At 41.6% G+C, this 26,082-nt stretch overlaps 1 protein-coding gene across 5 annotated transcripts in view; it reads right to left on the reverse strand.

Moving 5' to 3' along the window:
• dgkh (diacylglycerol kinase, eta) overlaps positions 1–26,082 on the reverse strand; it is a 54,000-nt gene that overhangs the window by 25,734 nt on the left and 2,184 nt on the right. For 4 of the 5 annotated variants that reach the window (XM_044366127.1, XM_044366126.1, XM_044366129.1 and 1 more), the window contains exons 3-6: positions 16,941–17,051; positions 12,773–12,853; positions 4,197–4,301; positions 2,154–2,286 (exon numbers count right to left, since the gene is read on the reverse strand). In XM_044366127.1, the coding sequence (XP_044222062.1) occupies positions 2,154–2,286; positions 4,197–4,301; positions 12,773–12,853; positions 16,941–17,051 (430 nt within the window). Of the gene's footprint in view, positions 1–2,153; positions 2,287–4,196; positions 4,302–12,772; positions 12,854–16,305; positions 16,465–16,940; positions 17,052–26,082 lie in introns of all 5 variants that reach the window. The other variant, XM_044366130.1, reaches the window with a different exon arrangement.

Here is a 26,082-nt window from a genome sequence, read left to right on the forward strand (position 1 = left end):
TTCCCTTCCAGTCCTTGTGTTAAGCTTGAACGTCTAACTAACTGACAAATGGCTAAAGTAGCAATTAATATTTCTCTTAAACAAAGACAAGAAAAGGCTCCTGCTGAACCTCAGTTGAAGTGACTTTTAAAACTTTAATGCTGTATCTTGTCGAGGAGTGTGCGCTCCAGGAGAAGCAGTTACACATTCGACTTTAATGTACTTGATGTAGGTTGCTCTGAATAAGAAGCACAAGTAAAATGTAAATACACTGTAGCATTAATATTTCCAATGAAGATGTATAGGCAGAGAGAGATTGCTCTCGCCTTCTCCATTAGGGATAAAGCACTTAGCAGACTCATGAATAATGTCTGTACTCCAGGGAACTTTGCTTCCAGCCACCCCACCCTTGCTCATACACAACACTGACACACACACACACACACACACATCTTGTCATTAATCTACAGATATACAAACTCAGTCAAAGTCATATCCGGGAGCAACAATCGATGTTTCAATCTAGTCTACCGCTAAATGCTGTTAGAGAGCATTAGCAGAACATTAAGAGAATACAGAGGACATGATACCACTGCCTGTTAATGGCCAGACCATACCCTGAGCATTCACAAACCAGACTGGAACAAAACATTGTGTGTATGTGTTTCATGAAATAGAGACAGAAAGGCAGAGGAGTTTGTGTGTGTGTGTGTGTGTGTGTGTGTGTGTGTGTTTGTGGCTAGGTAGCACAAATCAATCCCCACCGACTGTCCTGCGCAGGAAATCGAAGGGAAATTTAAGCTGAGCTGATTGCAGTGAAACTGTTTGGCTGCCTGCTCTCGACGTTTAATAGACACTCACTTCCTGTCTTCTGTTTTCTGTTTTTCTTTTTTCTTCCTCTTTCTTTCTCTCCCTCTTTCTACCATTATCACGTAGCCTACTGTTTCTGTGACTCTCATGGGTGATCCTCCCCTTCTCACTGTCTGTCATTTGCCTGTAGTCATCTATCAGTTCCTATGAGATTGAACAACTTCTGTGCTCAATGTGGATCTATAACTTAATCCGAGTGCTAAATTATTAACAGTGAAAAAAATTAATCTACGTTGAAAAGAAAGTGCGAGTGAACGGCTATGAAACCAATACGGAGCTCAATTAACTACCTTGTGTCCACTGTAAACTCTGACTCCCATGTTTTGATGAAGCTCTGCGACCTCAATTGCATTTCCTATTGGTTAAAAGTGTGTGTGTGTGTGTATGTGTGTGTGTGTGTGTGTGTGTGTGTGTGTGTGTGTGTGTGTGTGTGTGGATGGGAATAAGTTGATTTAGATCAGAGGAGTTAGATGCTGCTCTAATGAGTTGGTCTTTTCTCTCTCTCTCTGCATCTCTCTATGGCTCTTTCTTTTGCTTTCTGATCTGGATATGAGAGGGCCTCATTGTAGTGGATAATGAGCACTGAGTGGAGAGGCTCTTACTGCCCTCACACAGACACACACACACACACACACACACAGCTAAACTAGCACACACGTATCCACACACGTGGGCTAAGACGTGCGCACACATACAGTACGTACGCTCACACTCACAAATTAGAACGGGACGATATGCAGATGGTGCTCATTAAGACCTGCTATCTGTCGCTGACACTTCACACAAGCTAAAGGAAAGCAAAAAATAGTGTCAACCTCCCATGGCCCCTTCCCCTTAACACCCCACTTCACTGTTCCTTCACAGATGGGGTGAGGATGATGTGGTGTCATTCACACGAACAATTTCTTTCATGATGGGTGAATGGAGAGAACTTGAGTCAGTATGACATAAACAACATATTTCACATTTCAAAGACTCATGCTGGCTCCAGCATATCCAACCTGCTCCACTTGGACATTCGAACAAAGAGTTTTCTCACTTCAGCGACTCACAGGTCCTTACACAACATAGTCATATACCTCACTGAAGGAACTATAGATATGTCGATTAACAGGGTTGTAAATGATTTGTTGCAATGCTACAGTATACTGAGAGTAGGAAGTTCATCTGCATACCGGTAATGAGATGTAGAAATGAGTATGGGCTGCTTTAAAAGGCCACAGATTAAAGGGTGTTATGTAAGAAAAAAAGTGTGTGTATACTGACAGTAAGCATATGTCACGCTTGTGTCTGTGTGTACTTACCTTCACAGGAGAGGCCGTGAGACGTGACCCCAGACAAGCTATCTTTACAGACGTTGCAAAAGGTGGGCCGTGCATGGGAGCAGGCGTACCAGTTGTGCATCCCTGAGAAATGTTCCACATTAAACTGTGCCGTCTGGCAAAGGAGAGGTTAAAACAGGTTGGCAGCACTGGGATGACAGTCACAGAAAGGCAAGCACAGTGCACTACATCATCATAATGATAACAAAGTATACAGTGTCGTATCTACTGTAGGTTTTATTACAAATGATACTAATTACTGCATATTACTCTTAATGGCTGTTGTTTCTCTCAAGTCTTTACTCAGTTTAACGTCATGAAAGATAAAAACAGAACATGCAGCACATGTCTACCTGTTTCTAGCAGCAGACACAAATCAACACATTTTCAGTCTCAGTTCATTCATTCCTTGTGTATAAGTTCTCCCTTATAATAAGAATAATTCACCTTCTTGCTCTAATCTACAGCTCTCTTCACATAAAACTTTTTTTTTAACTTATTCTTTATCATGAAATTTTGTTTATATATTTATACCACCTGTCTTTTGTGGTAGTTGTATTTTTATCACTTTATCACTTTTACACCAAGACAAATTCCTTGTATGTGAAAACTTACTTAATAATAAATCTCATTCTGTTTCTCATGATGACACTACCTGGGAAACTGCCTGACATAAGCAAAGAATACAGCAGGACTCCACAGGGGAAACCCTCCACTAGCTCCACCAGTCATTAGTGTGACTCTGCTGCTCCACGACTTTACAAAAGTGACACCTGGTCAAGAAAATTGGATGCTTCTATACACATAAGTGTATGGAGAGCCACCGTGGAGTGCAAGCTAATGTGAGTAGTGTACTGTACAAGTGTGGGCGTTGCGTCTGCAGTAGTTGGCGCAGCCCTGGATACAGCTCGTGTTTCATAAGTAGACTTGTAACAGGTGCTTATAAACACTCAGATTCTTAGCGTGATACATAACAGAGCACAGTAATTAAATGCTGTTGTACTGACATCTTGGCAGGGTTGTGTGCGCATTCACGTGTACATATGTGTGTATCCTGTGGTGAGTGAGCTCTGGGGGTGCTACTGCATTGCAGTGCAGTAAGGGGGTGAGGGATGGGGTCTTATATAAGATTTCCCTCCCAAATCAAAGCTATTAACATGCAGTACTGCTTTCCTCCTGCACTCCCCTTCTCCCTGCGCTCGCCACAACCTGTCACTGTCAACACATAGCCCAGATTTAGACTCTTCTCACATCTTTCGTGGAATATTCTAAACATTTACGGGTCTATTTTGTGTAAAAAAAAATGTCACAGTTGCACATATATTGTCATCGCCATAAATGTTTTCCAGATTCCAGAAGAACAAAGACAAGAATCAAAAGGGTGTTGTGGTAACTGACTGGACAGCGGACACCATCGCTCCCTGTTGTTATCTAGTGAGTCATTAGAGTCGCCAAAATCAAACTAAATCAAACATGCTTTATGACAGTCAGCATGAGTGTGAGTTGTGTTTAAACTGTGTGCATGTCTTCTCGACTGTGTGTGTATCTCTGACTGTAGAGTCGAGCACCTGTGACTGTATTTGTGCATCCATGCGTGCTTGTGCCTGTGTGCTGGTGCTCTGGAGCTCTGAATCTGAAGTTAATGGCTTCTATTATTGTACATCATGCTACACAACATGCAAATCTTATTTCCACTATACACACCCATCTGGTCTCACCACAACACTAGGTACACTGCTAGTGAAACCTTTTGTAACTATGCTACACTATCACTGTATAAGAACATCCTCTTGTAGGACTATTTGGGAGAAAAAAGCAACATTTCTGTTTTCAAAAAAGGATACGCCTAATCATAGATCTATTGTTCCTGCTGCACTATCTCTTATCACTCTCCATCTCTGTCTGGTTATGCTCTCCACACATATAAACACACACACACACACACATACACACACACACACACACACACACACACACAAACTTGCATGGATCTGTCTATCTTTTAATTTGCAAAAGGGCTCTTACCTCGTAATGCTCTCTGGACTGGACGGACTTAAGCGAACTGATCCAGTCCTCCATCTCTTTCCTGTTCTCGGCACAGAGGATGAGCCTACGGAACGGAGTGATCACCTGTAGGGAGAGTGAGGGATATGTGCACGGGTGAGAGAGTGAGACAGATACTGTAGCTAGAGAGAGAGAGAGAGAGACAGAGAGAGTGAGAGATGAAGGTTTCCAGTGCTTTCCTCCTCAGCCTGCGGTGCCACTGAGAGGAGAGAGCAATCGGCTCTGTCTTTAAGGAAGAGAAATGATGAGAAGCCCCCTCCCTCTCTCTTCCTCTCTCTCTCTCTCTCTCTCTCTCTCTCTCTCTCTCTCTCTCTCTCATTAACTCTCACTCACTCATCCCCTAACACCTTCTTCAGTTAGTCTTTTCCTTCACTCCACCATTTGTTTCCCTCTCAACCCTCTCTTTCTCTCGCTCTTAGCTTTTCATGCTGCTTTGAGGCAGATATGTGCTGACAGGCGAAGCGCCTCAGTAAAGGCTAAGAGCTTCTCTCCCCCATCGCCTCCCCCTCTCTTGTCCTCTGTGTATGTGTGTGTGTGTGTGTGTGCGTGTGTGTGTATGTGTGTTTAAAGGACAGTCTCCCTGTAGATAACCCTACAGACATACAGCACCCTTTCAACACCCCATCACTTATTCATGCTCCCTCATCTCTTCTTTCTCTCCATCTCTTTCTAACTCACCGTGTCCTTATGTTATCTCTCTTCATCTTAGTAACAGAAGTGAATAGAGACACACACACACACAAACACACAGATGGAAATATCACACTAATCATTATTCATGTATTAGCAGTGATGCTGATGCTCCTTTTCCTCTGTGAGAAAAGCTATTCATGATTAATTAAACTCTTCCACAGGTTACCAAACATGTTAACACAGATTCATGCAACACGATGAAAATGTTTTTTAAATGTTCTCTGAATTTGCTTGTTGACATGATTTGTTTGAACCGCCAATGACATTACTGTGAAAATATTGTGTGCTTAATCGAGTTCAACACTTTGAGGGATATTTAATAAGCCTGTCAAAAATAACTGTCAGGGTAAAGTTTTTTGTAAGTACATTTTTACATGATGTAGATATACATGTAGATGTAGAGGAGAGATTCAATGCTGGGCTGTTTGCACAAGTCTGCTGAAGACACTAGACTGCACAAGACACTTTTTGAACTGCGGCCTTTCTTCAACAGGAACAAAAAAACATGGAGGAAATATTAGTTAAATAGCATAACGTTATCAGCGCAACAAAAAGGCCTCCGAGAGGCATAAAACAAATCAAATTAGATTATTGCTGTACAGTAATCAAACAGGTCTCTTTAATATGTATTTAATTGACTGCTTCAATCACATCACACTCGACTGGACTGAGCTGTTAAAAGTGCACATAAAAATACATATTCAAGCAGAAGGCAAAGGAAACACAAATGAACACATAAAAATGTGTTGAATATAAAAGGCTGCTGCACTGTTGGTCTTCTGTCTACTGTTATGGTGTGAACAGAGAGTTTTTCTAAAGTCTTTTATATTTTGCTGCAATATTGTTTACAGCTGTTGCTGAAGTATTTTCCTAATATGAACTATTTGTGAGTACAGACAAAGTCGTCTGGCAACAGTTTGCGACTGCCTTAGATTTTACACCTGCTTTTCCCGGATGTTACATTTCAGATGCATTTTCCTGAGCAATGATAAATCAGAAGCTGTGGCTACTTGTTTAAATTTGATCTCAATGTGGCAAAAGCTGTTTGATTAATCAGCACCTCATGAGGGGACAGTAGAGTAGTAGACTGGTAGTAATAAATATCTCCTTTTATATGCAGGTATTACTGAATTTTGCATTCATTTTTGTGAATGAAGATGTGAAAAGCTTGAACTATGATGAACTTCCCTTTATACGGTCTGTTTCACTGAGTGCTGCACACCATTTGTTGTGTTCTTTATTCGTTTCATTCTGTTCTTGAATTACGCCCATTTTGGCAATAATTGGATGAATGAGTAACTGCCCAGTTTACACATCCTGTACACTAAACACACAGTTATCAGTCAAAGAAATGTGGAGTGAAACGGTAAAAAAAACTGTATTTTCCTTTTCCTGAATGATTTTGTGGTGAAGTAAGTCCGTTTTTCAAAGGATTATTTCATTCTCCTCCACATCATTCCCTCTTTCTGTTCAGCACAGAGGCCTGTTCAGACTAGCAGCACCTGAGGCTTTTATAAGGTGTGGAAAACAGCAGGTGCAAAACACACACCAACATTACTGTGCATGGGTGTGTGTGTGTGTGTGTGTGTGTGTGTGTGTGTGTTGGGGTGTTTAAGATACATCTGCTGCAACACAGCTTACTACTGTAGCTAGCTAACCATCTGGTATTTAGGCACATGTTACCAACAAACAAAGCTCTGGTAGAACATGACATATGTGCATTATTAAACAGATAAATGATTGCCTCCAAATTCAAATGCCCCACCTGCTATACCAGTGGGGTCAGCTTTAAGGAAGTAGTTTTATTTTACCTCTTCTGACATGTTCCCTTTGAATATGATAAGGATAATACACACATACAGTATATAATGTAGTATAGGCTACATAGTTATACAGCTGGCTTGACTCCTGTCCTCTCACCTCACATATGCAGCCATAAAGAGACAAGGAGCAGCAGGATGTAAGTAATTTTCAATGGGAGTCTGTTACATAAGAAGGCACCAGTGTTAGAGGTGTGAAAATGCAAAGCTGCAACAGGCTGAGAGTTGTGAAAACTGGGCATCAACTTAGATGAAACAATATTCTCCCAAAGAGAACAAATACACAGCAGATGACAGTTCAGTCGCCCCAGCAGAGCTAAAAATGTAAATAATGTGTTCGGTGCACACAAGGGTGCAATTATGCATCTGGTTATATGGTTACTTTTTTTTTTATATAAATAATTAAATATGTGACAACAAAAAGCAGTATTTACAGCATCTTTTACTATTTCAAAAGCTAGGAAATTATGCAGAAAACATGCCATTTTAACATCAGAGTCTGGTAACATGCTGCCTCCCTTCAAAGATGGACATTTCAAATTATTTTCTGACATTTTATACTTTTACTCAATGATTGATTGAAAAAAGTATTTGACAGTTTAAGCAATGATGAAAATAATTGTTAGTTGCAGATTTAAGTGAGATGAAACTGGGGAGTGGAAGCTGATCTGTTTGATGTATAGCATCTTTCCATTTTAACATCTGGACAACGAATTAAACAAATAAATTCAATGGATTAAACTCTCATTTATAGTTCTTTCTTTCCGGGTATCAATCAGCATTGTCCCCACCTCCTATCAAATAAACACATATAAAAAATTACAAAAAAAAAAAACAGTTTCCTGATCAATCACTCTTGTAATCAATCCATGCCAAGACCTCTAATCAATATCAGGTTACTCCTGAGTCCTAAGAACAACATGCCAAGAAAAAACATGTCATGTCCCTGTGAACTCTGCTTGTGCGTATGACGAGTGTGTGGGTGTTGTTTTGTGTGTGATATTTGTCCTTTCCTTGCCCTCGCTTGATATTAAAGCTAATCACATCAGCATTCTTCCTCCTTTATTATATAAGTGGAGACAACGACTCCCAAATTAGTGAGGGTGTGTGTGAGAGAGAGTTTATTCAGCTGCTTGTATGTTGTGGGTTTCCTGTACATATTGAAGTCTCAACCAATCAACCATTACTGTAACAATCTTTCACCTTGTAACCCAACAGCAAGTCTGTTGTCTTCCTCTCTGCTCTTGCTTACTCTCTCTTCAGAGAATTGTATGTTTTTCTCAACCGTAAATCACAATACAGGCTTCTACCAGGAACTGCGAGGATTAGTAAGCATGCGCATGTGTGTGCGCGTGTGTGCGTGTGTGTGTGTGTGTGTGTGTGTGTGCATATATGCATGCACATGGGCAAATTGATCCCTTTGGACATAGATCATCCTGTCTTTCTGCTTGTGTCCTATGTCTACATGTCTTTGTAACGGGGTAGTAATAAGATTGGTTGCCAGGGGAAACAGGGACAGCCGTTTCCAAAAATGGCTCTAGGCATCCCTCAAGTATGGAAAACCTCTCTCGATGACTGACCTTCAGATCTGTATATATCAGATGAGTGTGTGACAAATGACAACAAGTTACTCAGCACCTACATCTGAAAGTTATGGGAACATGTAATCGGAAGTCTCATTAGTTGTGATTTTTTTGGAGAGAGGAAACCATCAACAACTAACTGGTAATGAGGGACACCTGTCACTGTTTTTACACATAAATACACACACACACACACACACACACAAGCAAAGGCACATGATTGGCTACAGCGGTAAAGCACAGGTACTCTATCCACTGGGACCTGCAGCACAACAGCAGAGGAGGTGGAATGGAACAGTCACATCTGCTCGGTCCCTATAACACACACGCGCATACACACACTCACGCACACAGTAATTGTCTGCAGCTTCACATTAACACTTATTAACTACACAACAAATCAGAGCACTGATGTACCACTGATACAAGTGCACAATTCAAAGCTGAACTGAATTTCCTTCAGATTCATTTCATGGATTTAAAGTGAGCAGTAATAACCGAGCCAATCCAATAAGCGTGAGTGAGTCAGTGAGAGAGGCGGTGCGTCCCTGCTGAATTTGTAATGATTTCTGGGTTCGGGGTGGGCTGAGCTCTCCCTCACGTGGACTTCAAGGTGCTCCCGCTCCGCTCTACAGCGACACTGCCTCATCCTATATTCACACGGGCTCCTTTCCTATGCGAGAGCGAAACAATGGCTCAAACAACAACAAAGATGTGAGCAATGAATGGATCCATTGATCACATATATGTACGACTACATATACATACACAAATGTACACACACATAACAATTTCACACCAATATAACTAATCAAAACTGCTCTTTATATATTACAGCTGTTGCATTTCTTTTTTCTATGTGACGGTGTGTATTTGTATTGTACCTGTTACATAAACAAATAATAACATGATGCCACATATACCGTGTTAAGTGACAGGGACTGAAAAAGCAGTAAGAGTGAGATAATGAAAGTCTAATTCAAGTCTAGTGGCATTAAAGTATTCCCTATGTTGCTGGTAGGTCCCATTCTTTCTAAAGGAGAAAACACATGCACGCACGCTAACCACTCAGGGCAGACATCTGCAGAGCTCCGAACACAAATGAGCATGCATCGCTATGCATCGTAGTCCTGGCATGAGCTCGTTCAAAGCATCATATCACTCAAAGTAGCACCAACCTGCATAGAGGACACCAGCAGCATCACTCATCCTCAGAGGACCGACCAACAAACAGACACACAGAAAGACCCAGCAGGACAGACAGACACACAGACAGAGACTGGAAAATACTCCGCAGAGTGGGAGCAAAGCTCTGCAATGCCTCCACTGCAGTGATCTTTCTCTCTCCCTCTTTCTCTCCCTCTGTTTCACCCCTCTCTCCTCTCCCTCTCTCTCTCTCGCTCATGATCACATAACCTGTCTGATGAAGCCTGGTCTCCCCCTGTCGGTGTGCGTGACTGTGTCTGGGTTGATGCACATTCCAAAGATTTGCATGTGTGTGTGTAGCTGCTGCAGGTGAATTACCATTCAGCAGGTCGCGTTACCTTTGGTTTTATGTTTCACCGCTCCTTCCCGCTCAGTCCCATCTGTCTTGTCTTTGTTTCCTCTCCACTCTCCCTCTTTTCATGTGCATCCGTCTTTCCTCTCCCGACTCTCAGTGCTCGCTTGTGCTTCAATCTCGCTCTGCCCCTCTCCTTCTCTTTTCCCCCCGGGAGTATGTGTGCAAGTGCAGTCAGTGACGGTGTGACATCACTCCAGGATTTCCTCTAGTGCGGTACCTTGCTGTGTCTTTTTCCTTTGTCATTTTAAACTGTTCTGCTGTCATTCCCCATCAATCATTAATGTAATCTGCTGTATTCCTGTCATTCCTTTTATTTCACCTCCATCTGAGTATACATGTCTCAACTGTTTGTATCTCCTTTGCTCATCCTCTCCCTCACTCCCTCCTGTCTTTCCTCTTTCATCATCATCTCCTCTCCTTCACCTTCCTCTCACCATCTCTGTGACATGCTGATGCTCATAAGGACATGTTGAGCTCCAGACCTTTATAACTCAGCTTGTTTATTAACTCTGCATCAAACATACGCATACAGTCACAACTGTACACACACGCAACAGGCACATTTAATCTTATTTATGAATCTGGCAGACGTTAAGCCATCCCAGGCAGTCAGTGAAGCATTTCAAGGCATTGCTAAAAATAGCTGCATGCTCTCCTCTGGGCACTGTTCTCCTGCCTACCTCCTCCTCCCCCTTGTTTCTTATTATAGAAACACCCAGGGAGAGGAGAGACATTTATAGAAAGGACAGGGCACTACTAGCTCTTTCACTGTCTGTTTGCATCCTCGCTGCTCGTAATACTCATGTTCATTTGCCTCCACCTCCCACACACACTCATCCAGCTCAGCTGCTCATTCTTTTCCTGAACAAGCATCCATTCATAGTAACATCACTCATTCTCTCCCGGTAGATGTGCTATGCGCAGCATGTGAAAAAAAACATACAGTGCATGCTGGGAAATGTATTAAAACATCTTAATATAATTAGGACTGATATTTTTAGGTGTACAATATGCTAGGTGAATCATTATCCTTGAAGGGCGAATCCTGTTTCTTGTAAGCCCTGATGGATCTCCAGCTGCATGCGTAATGGCTGTGAGTGCCATCCACTGTGACTGAATGCAGACTACTGTTCATTAAGAAACATAAGTATCTGCCGTCAATACGTAATTAATAGGAACTCCATGGAATAACAATGACATTTAAAAAAAAACATGCATAAACCAGCTTAGATCATCCCTGGGACTTGATTTAGTGCTAAAATTAGGACACGATGTCAATCAGAGGGCTGCAGAAACACTGAATCAACTTTGGACGTACATTTTGCTTTCCAATAGGGGCAGTAAAAATGTAAGTATCACAAAAATGGAGTGACACTGAGATTTCGATGCTGTTCATTAAAGCTACTATATGCAAGTTCTGGAAACCAAGCTAGTGCTAGCATGAGACCAAGCAGCAACTACCACGGCTTGAGGATGAAGCCAATGCTGAAGTACCAGAAAATCCCATGCACCAGTTGAATCCAATTCAAAAAGTGACAGCTTCTCTCTAGAAATACTAAGTCAATCATTTTTTCAGCGAGTCATTATGGTCTCTAATAAGTGTGCTGGTGGTCATTTTGGAAATTATTGTTCTGTTTATAGGATTTGAAGACTTATAGTAATTTTGATTTCTGCAGTGTGGGCGTTAATTGACAGCTGTGATTGACAGTTCGCTCACCTGCTGCTCTCCCTGGCTCTGGGACTCGCACTGAGTCGGATTGTTGTCGCAATTTTTCAGTAAGTTAAATGTTACTTGAGTAAGATACATGCCCTGTTACCACAATTTAGCTAAAGTAGCTATCATTAGCCAAAGTTGAAAGGCAACACCCCACACTCCTCATTTGCAAAGTCCTGGCTCCAAGCAGAAAAGATGGCCATAAGTTGCAACTCTGGGCTTCAAACCAGCTCCAGCGCAAACCAGCGGGTGACGTCACACCTTGCTTCATTCATCTTTATATGAGACTCAAGAGCAAACCACTCCGCTCCTCCCTCCTCTCCCTCTCACTACTCCATTGCCACCCGCCCAGCCCTCCACCTACATCCTTGTGATCGCACACACCTGATGTGTTGCTTTCTCTATGGGGACTGGAAGTGAAGGAGCGCTTCCATTCAACTAAAGCAGATACTGGGAGCCAGTGTGTAAGCCGTAGTGATGTCTTCCAGCAGGTAATGCTAGCTTAGAGCTTCAGTATGAGAGGAGTAGTAGACAAGAAGTGCATTCTTGTATTGATTGATACCTGTGAGCTCCCTCCCTTGACTTTGGCCTTCTCTGATTGGTTAGAGAGGCGAGGCTAACTTAAAAAATTGAGAAGGGAATATCTCTGTATTGCTGCCAGGCTGTTCAATGAACCTGTGTTACATAAGCCTTTGACAACAACTATCCACATTAAGATATGCTTTGGAGCATAGTTTATAGTTCAACTAAATATATGAGAAAATGTACATACTGTAGCTTTAAATCAACTGTAATCAGAAAAAAAAGCCATGAATTCAACTGACAACTCACAATGACTTTAGTAAATCAAGATGGCATCTATTGGTCAGTCATCCAACCTAAAACTGACCAAAAGATGCAATCATGACAGAAATAAATTCTAATTTTCATGATGATCCAGGATCTGAATATATTTCAGTTATCATAAAATTACACTATCACTATGGCAATATGGGGATCTAGACTGCATACATAATGTTACTCACCAAAGACATGCTGTGACACACACAGTCTCATTGCTTAACACGTGCCTCTGCCTGTGATCCCCCCCCTCCAACCTCTCCTCCACCCCCACCCGCCACCCAGTGTGTTTGTGTGTGGGTGTTAAGACAGCAAGATGCACTCACTGTGAAGCTGTTGTTGACATTCTTTGTGCTGGACTCTGCAACGCTGGCATCTGATAGGTCCACCTCGTCAAAGATAAGGGACTGCAGAAAAGAGGAGGTGAGAGAAAAGAGGAAAGTCCACAAAAAGGTGGACAGAAAGACAGAGGGCACAAAAGAGAACAAGAGAATGAGACTTTGGACAATATTTGCAACGTAGGGTTGTACTTAACTTATTGTAACTTGTTTATTAATGAAGAGAACGGTGACTGGCTGTGAGAGAAATGTCTTGTCATGGCCACAGCAAAGCAGACCTAGAATGGGCAGATGAAACCTCTCAGTATTAAATGGAAGCTAAGGCAAGAGTCGTGAAAGACATGAAAGGGCAGTAATTAAACCCCATCTAAACAAAAATTTACATATTTCATATTAAAATCGTAACCCACACTATATTTTGCAGTTACATACATTTTTGGAGCTTCAGATAATGCAAGACTTCCAAAATACTTCTTAAGACTGGAAAATGGCACTAAATGAGTATGATTTATATCCTATAATTTACTGAAAATGAGACAATGTAAAAGGAAGCTGGAGGAATTGCAGGGTTTAGGAAAAATAAAGGAAACAACAGATGTGCTCTCAGCTTTTGCTGAGGTTCTGACCCACGCATGTCATGGAGGGCGTTACGTTATGGATAAACAGATCTAAATTTAGCAGTCCGTTTAGAGGTTTATTTTTGATGAGGATGAGGAAATAAACTCCCCTCATAAAGAGCATTGTCATTCTGAAAGAGACTGTCATTATTAACCTCTTCAGACCAATTACTTTCCACTCATGCATACATGAGTCTGAATCAACATGTCAGCTCATGTCTTCATTAAGTTTTTTTTATGTCTACTACAATGGACACCAAAACTGAGACAGTTTGAAAATAATTGAAAAGTTACTGTGGATTTTTCTAGTATTTGGTTGTTTTAACGCGGTACTTAATTTCTTTAAGATCGTCTTTTACGACAAATTAAACTCCTCTCACTGTATTCTCTAAAATTGAAATATTATGGCATTAGTTTAATAAAACATCAAATTAATATTGTCACCAGTCCTGTTTATGTTGTTCTAGATGTGATGTCCATTGAGATTGAGAAAAAACTCTTAAAATGAACTTTGAACATGGTAAATTTAGGACAGAAATATTACATCTACTACAAAGAAACAAAAGAAACAAGGTCTACATTGATATAAATTTATGTTTAAAAGCTGCAAATGTTTCTCACTCCATGTCCTGTTTTGTCTACCATCTTTGTCTTATGTCATGCCTTAATCTGTTAGCTCATACGATGAGTCAGAACTTGACATTTAACGCTTAGTTGAGTCTACTTAGTCACTTGACGGCAGTCAAATTTTTAAAAAATGTATTTTTATTGGCTGAGCCCCATAAATATTTGATGTCCATTACAATGGATGTGTCTGAAGGGGTTAAGACAGTGTAGATGGGAAACTGATTGCTCAGAAACGTTCAGATCAAGAACAATGAGTCCAATTTGTCTGCTCCTCTTGAGGATAACTCAGTTTGTTCCATCTGCCAGGAAATGCACTTCACCACAACACAACAGCACTACAAATCTACGCTGTGGCTTTCCCTCTGTATTTCCTTTGTTTTGATTCCTAAATGAGAATAGTGCGAAAACAACATGACAGTGAATGCTAATATGTTTTATTGAATTTCTATGTGGCGGTAGAGCTGGAGCCATCTCTATCCAATGGAGCCAGCAGACAGACAGAAAGGAGAGCCAGAGTCTACAAACAGGAACATGATATCCTAACAGAGCTGTGATGCGTAAGGCACACAGCTGAGCTCTTAAAGAGCCGCAGGCCAAAAGCTGATGCCGTCAAAGGAATGCCCTCTGACTGTGTGTGTGTGTGTGTGTGTGTGTGTGTGTGTGTGTGTGTGTGTGTGTGTGTGTGTGTGTGTATGTGTGTGTGTGTGTGTGTGTGTGTGTGTGTGTGTGTGTGTGGGTGTGTGTGTGTGGGAAGAGAGGGCTTCTGCAGCTGTCAGAGGGAATGCCCAGTTAACGATGCTTTCCCTAAGCCTGGCTGGAGAGGGACACCAGCCAACGCTTACTGTGTGTGTCTGTGTGTGTGTGTGTGTGTGTGTGTGCCCATGCGCATATGTGTGTGTGGTGGGAGCATGTGTCTCGGCATTTCCACATATGCCTACAAGTGTGTGTGAATGTGTGTATGGAGTGTCTGCCAAGAGGGCCTAAGTATGAATGGCATGCCAACACAAATACTGCCCCCTTGTTACAGCACTCTTGGCTACTATACCATTGCATCACGTGTGTGTGCTATATGTGTGTGATTGCTTTCGTTCTTTTGAACCACTCCTCCTCCATCGTTCACTCACCACACCACCATTCCAACACACACACACACACACACACACACACAAACTTGAGTACATGTGGGCACAACTGTCTTGAGGGAAGCTGTAATGAAAGCCGACAGTGAATGGTGGACAAAGACAAGCGTCCAGACCCTCTGTTACCCATAGATCCAGAGCTTAGCTCAGCGGCTGCATCTCAGCAACCTCAACAAGCCTCCTTTCTACTACCTACACATCCTCTCTCTCCTTTCACCCTTTCTTTCTTTTAACACCGGACCGTGTGATTATTGCATGCTGTTATGTTGTAAATTACTATCTTTAACTGTTTTGTGTCCTTAAATCAGGACAAAGAGGAGAAGAGAGCAGCTACTAGGACAAAGTGCAATGCTGAGATGTAGCCTCCGTGATGGATCAATGAGGAGGTCAGGCTTCTTAAGCACAGGGCAGCACAGCCAGCCAGGCCACCTTGGAGACACCAGAGTGGATGGACAAGTGAGGAATGGGAACTTATACCGTATGTATATAAAGAGAAGCTAACGTCACTTTCTGGCCAGGACAGAATTAGACTTATAGTGTTCCGATTATACAGTAAATGACTAATCCTTACCATAACACACAACCAAGACTACAAAGTATAAATGTCTCTTAGTTTATTTATTTTTTTCTTATTCTTCCAGCGTGGCCATATAGAGACAGTAAGCTGCAGGAAGGACAGGCAAGACACAGTGTAAAACAATGAAAGCCACAAGCCTCACCGAGGAAAATAAGATAAATCGATGCAGAGATGACCTTACAGTCACAGTGACACATGTGTTTTGCTGCCCAACCTGGGATTATACTTATATAATATGTAATGCATTCATGTCATATGGTAATAAATAAGTTCTGGACTTATTTAGTAGAGGTGGTGAACAAAAGCTAACCTCCTCTACTGAGAAGCACTTGTCAATGGAAAGTATGGACTTTGTTGAAAGAGCTTCATTTCCTTTACCTTTAATGATGAATAATAATTTGAAACCATGAGATTTAGATTCAGATTAGAGGACACTGAACCTGTCATGATCCAGTAGCACCTTATGGCATGAATGCAACACTAACATGTACAGGTGAGTGGGTAAGGGGCGAATGGTTGGGCTGTTGTGGTGGTCTGGCCCCCTGGCTGTGCTGTGCTGACCCGAATTCTCACTAGGCCTTCCTCAGATCCGCTGGCACCCAGAGGTGGGGGGGAGCGCTGTGCGCCCGTCCAGCACACGGACAGAACTCGCCAGCACACGCGACTCCTGGACACTCTGCGCAGCGCCCGCTCCTGCCAGCGTGCCAGGGCACTGCCAGACTAGTGCGTGTGCAGACACGCGCACACACACACACGCACACGCACACACACACACACGTTACAGACCAGGGAGGTTAGAAGCAAAGGGTAAAGAGATGTCAACAACAGTGAGAAGTTCAAAGGTAGCAAAAGAGATGTACATAAAAAGAAACAGAGGTGAAAGTAAAGCCTTTGTTGAAGGGGAAAAAAATTCAGATGATGGTAAATCAATTTAAGTGATTAAGGACATAAAAATAAAGTATATAAATATCAAACTAGATTTGATGGGTTAGTAAAATCAGTATATGAAAGTATCAGGCTTTAAGAGTGAGCTGCTGTGCAGAAGATGGATTGTCTCTAGACACTAAAGCAATTCATTTGTGGGATTACAGGGCAGAAATTGAGGATCATGGCAGTTTGGCAACTTGAGCTTTTCCATCTAAATCAGTTTATAGACTTTAACCTGGCATACACTGCGATACACTCTGTAGGCGTACCTTGGCATCTTTGGCGTAGTAGAGAGTTCGGCCTCTCAGTTTGAAGTAGCGCTTTTTCCACCTCTGGAACGAGCTGGTCTGTTTCAGCAACAATCCTTCCTTTATACTCGTCTGGAGGGAGAAAACAAAAATAAAAAAAATAAAAAAAACAGTTTTATGGAGCCTCATATCAGTGAAAGGTTCCGTCATAAAATAACACAAAGCTTCAATCTCCAGCTCATACGCTGCATCTCGCCCTCAGATGCAGAACACCCTCTTGTATTTATCTACAGGAAACTGTCAAGATAAAAAGTGTGCGCTGTTTATGCGTGTGTGAATCTGAGCACCAATTTTATGCATGGGAGACAAGGAATTGGCCAAAAAGTGGAGAAGAAAGGAAACCCATTACACACACACACACAACCCCTCATTTCTCTGAAGAGCTATAAACACATTGCTCTCACTCAACCCCATCCTTTGAGCCAGAGAAAAAAGAACGAGGGATGTAGAAGGAGAGAAAGAAAGAAAAGTGAAAGAAGAGAAAAAAAAAAAAAAGGGCAGGGACGACATCTCATTGACTGCTTGTGCTGCCTTTTGGCCATCTGCTGATCTTAAAGAAACTCAGCTAAACACAGATATGTCTTCCACTGTACAAGTTTGAGAAGCTTAAAAGAAACTCACATCACCGCATTCTTACTCCACACACCGGGAACATTTCATTGTGGTTTCGAGAGCACGGCAACATGAGGAGGTGGAGAGGAAAAAAGTGGTATACCATAGGGTGAGAGACAGGGATGATAAGGCTAAGATGGAACAGATGGGAGGGTGAAAATGGATTGGAACATTTAAGAAACTCCACGATGGAAAGATAGAAAGACAGCGAGAAATTAGATCTTCCTGTCTCCTATAGAACCAGTGTGTGTGTGTGTGCATGTGTGTGTGTGTGTGTGTCACATCAAATCAAACCATCTCTCCGTGTGCCACACAGTACACACACTCATCATCATTATGACCGCCATCATCTTGTACACATTAACACACACAAACGCGGAGTGGACATACAGAGCAAATACAGTGAGACATGGAACAGTGGACATGGAAAAGATAAAACACACACTAACGCACACAGATGGAAATGCTGTGTGGACGAACATCATTCACTCTGGGCACACGGAGGTGAGGTGGGGCACACACACACACACACACACACACACACACACACACACACACACACACACACATACACACACACACATGCAGAGGCTATTTATAGCAAAGGAAGGCTGCTCTCTAAGGGGAGAATTACAAACAGAGACAGAGGCCTGAAGCTGACATCCTGCCCACCAGCTGTGTCAACTTAAACACAGAAAACACTGCTGTAGACTACAGGCTCACTGTGGATACACACACACACACACACACACACACACACATACACACACATACACTGGCATGTTGCACTGGATGAAGGAGGCACATATAAAACCATAATGGGAGATCATTATATTGTTATATATGATCAAGAGAGCTGTATTTGTTGGGACTGAGAGGAGTGGTTCATTCAGTTTACCTCTAGTGGTGTCAAGACATTCAGACATGGCAGATTTACTTTTAGGCGATTTGTCAAGGTTTTAGACAACAGTTAGCCAAATGAATGGATTAGTTGATATATTTGATAATTGATTAGTCATTTTAGTCATGTATTAAGCAAAAATGCCAAACATTTTCTGCTTCCAGCTTCTAAAATGTGAGGATTTGCTGATTTCTTTTGTTATATGTGAAACTAAATATCTTTACATTTTGGACTGTTGGTTGAGTGTAACAAGGAAGTTGAAGACATCACTTTGGGCTCTGGGAAATGGTCATGGGAATTTTTCACTATTTCCTGTGAGTGATTAATCAAGAAAACAATTAACAGAAGAATCAAACTTGTTGGTCACAGCTCTAGTCTACATATTTCTATTTCTTCTGCAAATAGTTATTCCTAAGAAACCTGTTCACACTGAGATCTGAGTCTTGACATTGTTTCTAAAGAGACATGTTGCAGTGAATATTTCTTTATATCTCATTGTTCAGTGCTGTGAGCGACAAAACCGAATTTACTGATCCATCCGTTGGGGCAGTGGTGAAACTCTCAGGGTCAGACCTCAAATCTGAAACCAAAATGAAAGCAAAATCTATCTGCGTGGCTACCACTAAATCTATGTACGGAATGTGTTATTTTAGCAACAAAGCTGAAAAAGAGCACTCCAGCGAAGCACTTTCACAAAGTTGGGGGATTTACAAGAGATGTATTTTTTGAAAAACAAAAAAAAAAGCCCAAACAAAAGCCACAGAGACTGAAGTATCCTGACTTGTAGTCTCCAGTATGAGTCAAGCACCAAAAACGCGGCATCCTACACTTTCCACTGTGCAACTTGATAGCACCTTTCATTAGATCCTTCCACCCTGGTAAATGCTCACATCTTTCAAACTCTATTACCCTTGTTTGAAGCTCAGGCGATATGTTGAAAATGTGTAGTTTCCAAGCCCATGTCAGGGTTACACAAGTGATGTCACTTCAGTAATTTTATCAGATTTTAGAGAATTCTGTCCACAACAAGAGAAAATGTTATACAGGAACTGTTGTAACAGTCTGAGTGGTACTCCCAGTTACCAGTATTTTTAAAAGTGACATACAGATGGGTCCTGGAGGGGATTTAAAAGTAATTCAAAAGTAAGGACTTGTTTGAACTCACTATAACTGAAGGAATTACAAGTGAAAAGCCCAGTATGAACACAAATCTTCTTGTAAAGTTCCGTGGTGTTGTCTGTTTGTCAGAAAAGATGACAGCGGGGACGAAAACACAACAGGAAGAGGACACTCTGAAACAGCTGTCTACCTATGTTAATTCCCTACTTCCCCTTCCATAAGTACGACTGAATTCCTGCGGTGGATTAAGGTGAAATACCTCAATGCTGACTTCCCTATAAGGCCTTAGCTGCTCGCCTTCGACTACGATCAAAGTGGGACTGAAACACGGGTATGGCAGATGAAGTCATCTCCTCATTTAGAGTCCTTGGGCTACCGAAGAATCCCGAAGGTGAAGAGGTGCATTCAGCAGTTTCTCATTTGAACAGGATCTCGTTGTTTTGAAGAAACACAAGGCGGAGTGTTGTTCATGGCTTTTCCTCGCAATACCAATCTTGACATGCAAACTCCTGCACACTCATGTAAGCATACACACATGATAGGCTACCCAATCAGCTACTTGGATGGCTAATCCAGCCAGAAGAGGGAGAGCTCATTGATGACTGAGAAGCTTAATGAACATCTCATGACTGATTGAGACAAACACACAGAGATACACAGAGTGGCAAACAGTGCTGTGTACTAAGCTGGAGAGCTGAGTCATTACACGGCACCATATGAGCAGTATTAGTATACTAACAACCACATAGTCTTAATATATATTCCTATCTTCACCATCTATAGTGTGCAGTGTTGGCTTCGGTGCAATCTGTTGTGTTTGACTGAATCTTGAGCAAACTCCTCACAACTTTGTTTGGAAGGACAACTACTACATCTTAAAGCAGTCAAGCTTTTAGAGAAGTTTTGTCTTGCATTTAAATGTCAGACTAGAAAACTTTCAGACTCAAAGTCAAAAAGTGGAACTTTAATTATCTCTGCCCAGCCGGAGCAGCAGAAGTGACTTTGCTCTAGTAGTTGGATGTTCTATTTTCTATTTTGTCCCTCCTTGGCCTCCATAGTTCCTTTCCTTGTCTTCATCTCCTTCCTGTTGCCAAGTAGGCCAGAAGTGATCTATAAATAGTCCTGCTGCTTGCCTCTGTGCACGGCTCCTCTCTTCTGCTAAATTGTGAGACAGAGAGCAAGTCCTGTGCCAGAGAGGAATGAGTAACCTGAGCGCCATATAGCACCCACACTCTGACTGGCCACCGACAGGGTGACACACACAGACTCTGAACAGCACACACACGCACACACACACACACGCTTATACAATGGACAAAGGCACAGGCAGTTCAAATGAATCCAGCAGCTGTGGTTGGTGGATAAGAGCAAGAGCTCCCTGAAAGGCTAAATGAAGTGAGCGGAGCAGGCCTACGTCCTGCCTTTGACGATACCCAGACAAACAGTCAGTCAAACAGCTTACTCACATAGCTGGTTCATGCAGGACCTGACCATCTATGAACCTAAGCTTGGCCTAACCAGAGTCAACAATAGACTCCTTTTACTGATGGTATAGCCCCTCTCTCTTACCTTAAAGCTCTAGAGCACTGTGTTCTAAAACGATTACTAGTCCCTTTAGGGGACTCACTTAGGTTACTATCTAATTAATCTTATTAAAAAAAGCTTGACTTTCCTCCTCTTTCTCCAGATAGTGTAATTGTTTTAAACGTGTTTTAATGCAAAGAGCAAAGGTTAAATATTCTTAAAATGGCAAGCATGAGAGACGTACAGGGCTGTTGATACCAGTCCTAAACACATCAACGTCACCTTCCGAGGCTTTTACTCCAGAGTCTTCTTAGAGTGACAGTTTCTAATTCTGTTGCTCCAGATCAGAGCTTCAGAAACAGGGAAGTGAAGACGCCAATGTACTTGAACAAAAGTGCTCGTCAGACGGTCGAACGGCGTTTCATACTCCCTCCCCCTACACCTTTCCAATGTCGCAACTGGGGAGGCTGCGTCCGACAATTTCTGTAACTTTCTGAAATCAACAATTTGACATTCGCGCTCACTTCACTCAGCGATCGACCAGGTGTGTGGAGGGGAGAGAGTAAACAGGATTTGAAACTTACACAACAATTTCTGGCACTTTTTGTGCATATAAACCAGTGTAACGCTATGAATGCCTACAAGGAGAGAGGCCTCCAGTGACACCGCTGCTGAGGGAATGTGCGTGTGTGAGTCTTTCTTTCACTAGGCCTCAGAGAAAGATCTCATCTCTGATCTCTTTCTGTGTCCTGCCAATATTGCGAGTTCTTTTTAAAACAGAGTCTTGCAGGAGTCTTGGATAACACACACATACGCGTGTTTTTGCACCTATATAAACACACATTCACGCACACATTCACAGTACACAAAGAAGGACATCTCAGCCCGACCGAAGACAACCTAACCCTGTCTGAATATTTAAACTCATGACCAATAAGACTAAACTGCTTCAGCTGTAATTGGTCAGCCCATAAAGAAGACTGCTTACTTATCTGTCCTTCGTTTTAGCAGATGCTGACTGGCTGCTGAGAGAAAACTACTGTCTGAGGAATCATTCCTTGCAGTTAGGCTCTGTTATACCTCCATTACCGACTCATTTGTCATTCCTGAGTAAGACTGCAGTGCCTGTGGAGCCAGAACAATCGAGTCTTTTAGAGACCAGCGCTGAATTTCTCCATTTCTGACTTTTCTCTCTCCATTCCTTCCTCAGTTCCTCCACCATCTCCTGTAGCTGTCTTCACATATTGTCCTCTCTGTTGGGTGTAATTGTAACTCTCTACCCTTCCTCCTCCTACTCCCACCACATGCTAAAGTTTCACCATGGTGATGGGAAAATTACAATCCAGTAGCTGGGAAGGGGTAATTCCCTTGTCTGTGATCTCCTTTGTGCAACCGGACCACATATATGGGTAGTTATACATGTGTCAAGTGGGTACAGGGGATGTTAAGTGATGATGTTGAGGCCAGCAATTTACACACAATTACTTCAATTAGATTCAGCTACAGCTTTGGACAACTTCACATTGCGTCAGTGCTACATTGGATTATGGTACATAATGTACAGTTACTATTTCTGTAAGTGAGAGCATGAGCTACAGACCAACTGGCACATTAATAGGTGAGACCATTGCAACACAATTAGAAGTGGAGATTCCTTTATCTAGAGAATTATCTCGTGTAAAGCTATCATCATCACATCATTAAAATTGAAATGTAACTTTTAACTGTAAAGGTGAGTGGCAAAATCACAAAAAACGCAACACTTGGAGGAAGCTTTAGGTACATGTTCTCCCATTTATGCTGGCCCATTTGGGAGTCCTGCATATGGATATTTTAACAAAGAGCAAGATAATTTAAATAGACAAAAATCAGTGAGTGGATATCCACCAACTCTGTCCAGATCTGATCCTAATTGTATTTATCCTAAAGGTCTAAAGATTACTTCCCAAAAAAATTAAATCTCAGTGTGCCTCCTTTTCCCAACATATGGAAACACTGAAGATGAATATTCTCTATAACGCCTCATCCCAAACTCCGCCTAACTCAGTTTTCTATCTGATCTGGATTATTCTATGTCAGGTTTGTGGAGCAATCCCAGTCCCCTTTACAGCAGCAGCAGCTGCAGCTGCAGCAGGCTCTGGCATGCCATTAGCTCTGCTTTCAATCACACAGCTACAGTATTAGTCACAATTTTATAAGCTCTCTTCAGCTGCAACAGAACACCCTGAAAAGAAAGAGAGGTGGGCTGGGAGTGGAGATGACAGGACACAAGAGAGGCTAGACTATGAAAAAAACTCACAATTTTGAGAAATATGTAGTCTGACTCCATCAGATATGTTTTGTGTTTATTGCAATTAACTCGTTTAATGGCTACAAATGCATTTACAACAATATAAGTAGCTGCATTCACTACATAAGAAAGGAAGAGAACATTAATGCCCATATGATGGAGTATCAAATTCCCTCAATGTGCGGTCAAATCCCATTACTTTATGGCTGACAGGAGAGCTCTCAGAACAGCAGGCAGGGAAAAATGATACCCAACACTTCATCACTGCAGCAGCAGACCGTTCAACAACAACAACAACAACTATTCACAGCTGCCAATATATTGATTTTCCATGATGGGTTTATAAGTGGCTATCAGAAATAGTTGATATCAAGAGGATAAACGGAGCAGTTAGCTACAAATGGAAGTAATCATTCAGTTGCCTCATGTAATGTATCTGCCAGAGTCAAGACAATCAATGCAATCAATACCCATGTTAACAAATGACAGAGTTTCAAAATCTAATTTGTTTTTTTTTTTTTTGCAAAGAAGATATTTCAAGAATTTGATGAGATGTTGTGAAATCATCGTCTCAGCTCATAAAGTAGCATCCCTAATTCTGCTCAATTTCAAGATAATTATCCATACAGACATTTACAACAACCAGCCCCCATTGGCAGTTTTTATTTAGTTTCTTCCATGGAAAAGCTTTTTTAAAGGTTCCGTGCTTTATTAAATTAGTTGTTAAGTTGAACATCTGCAAAACAATCTGCGGATTTGCATGCTTGTCCTTGTCTGTTTTGATTTACTGATGTTTTTCTAGTAATTCAACCAAAATCTAAACCAAATGAAAACACAGAGAGGACATATCTGAGAGGATAGTGGATGAAACCTACTGTGGCATATGTGCCCCTTCAACCAAACCAGCTGTCTTACAGGCAGCATTGCCATGGAGTCAGCCAATAAGGGACGAAAGATGTGGTTGTCTGTGGCAACCAAAGAACCAGAGAGATAGTGGACGAAGAGGGATGGACACAGACAATGTGATGGGCAAGTGTACACATGCATGTGCACCAACACGCATGCACACACAGTCCAGAGCTGAGCAAACAACCCAGTGGAACAACACTCAGTGAGTCAGTGCCTGCATGATCCATTAGTAACTCTCAGCATGCACACACACACACACACACACACTCACCGAGAGAAAACCCACTGACCCACACGACAACAACTCGGAGACCTTTGTTAGCACAATGTCAACATGCTAAGCACACCGATACAATTACAGTATATGCTTTAAACCATTGTTATAGCAGGAAGAACTGACTCTCTAGTGTGACATGTAGCCTGCCGTATATAGAACGGCAGAACAGATTGGGTTAACTGTATCTGGGCTCTCTGCCTGCCAATGCAATTAACATCCCCTCAGTGTGCATTACTGAAGTCATTGTGTACATCATGACTCACATCAACTTGACTTTCACCCACTTTTAAAACTCCTGCTTCAACTTCAGAGGCAACAGGTGAGTAAAGAGTAACTGTGTGCATGGAAAAATCCACTTATGATGAACAGTCCTTCAGGAAATCTCAACAAACATCAGCTGATGAGGGACAGTCATCAGCTGGATCTGTGTTTACACTTATACTGTCTATTTTTATCACCCTTTGGACTGGGTCTTGATTGAGTGCAACATAATCATGTTGTAATTACTAGTTAACAGACAGTAAATAAATCTATCACAAGTTTGATAAATTGTTTATTATGTATCAAATTAAAGACCTAAACATGTGTCAGTTTCAGCTTTTCAAATCCCCAGATGTGAAGATTTGCTTGCTTTTTTTGACTGCTGATCGGACAAAATATGCAATTAATTTTTTTAGTCATACATTTTTGACATTTTCTAGACACTCAATTAAAAAGTTGCTAATTAATCAAATGAATATAATGTTTGTTGCAGCCCTGCAACATGTCCTCCAGGTAGCACCACACTCACCGGTGGGTGAATTTGCATAAGAAAGGTATGGAGAGACATTCCTGTGCCCCGCATCTTTAAATACATCCCAATGCTGAATAATGTAGGTGGGGTGGAGTGGAGCAGTCAATAATTAAGTGGATTCATTGGTGTGGGAGGACAGCACTCATTTACAGTGTAAAAGATAAGAGGGCCAGGAAAGCTAAGGTGTCAGAGGAAAGAATTAGCACAGCATCCACTTACTTCCTAGTAAAACACAGCGGTGCAGCGATGGTTATTTTATTTGTGGAACCCAGTTTATTTTCTAAGCTGATATCCCCTGTATATAGCATGTAAATTACATCTTGTCATGTCTAAACTGACATTACAATTAAGTTATATAAAAACAAAATCAAATTGGGATTATTGTGATGGAGAGAATGAAATTTAAGACAAAACAATGTTGTGTCTTTCAGGAAATAATGAATGAAAACTGATACAAACACCTGTTGAACTTAAAAGCTGTTGGTTTGATCAGATACACTTGACAAATAAAATAAATAAATTGAGGTGCACCTTTAGCTCAAAGCTCAACAGATTTCAGCAAATTGAGTGAAATGATTTTCATACCATTTCAAACGTGTGCAGAAGAGTTTTGTTTTTATGTAGCGCCGAGCAACAGGTAAAAATATAATAGATTCGCGGGAAATATACCAGTCTGCA

This window comes from Thunnus albacares, chromosome 11, assembly GCF_914725855.1.
Source record: "Thunnus albacares chromosome 11, fThuAlb1.1, whole genome shotgun sequence".
Lineage (NCBI taxonomy): Eukaryota > Metazoa > Chordata > Actinopteri > Scombriformes > Scombridae > Thunnus > Thunnus albacares.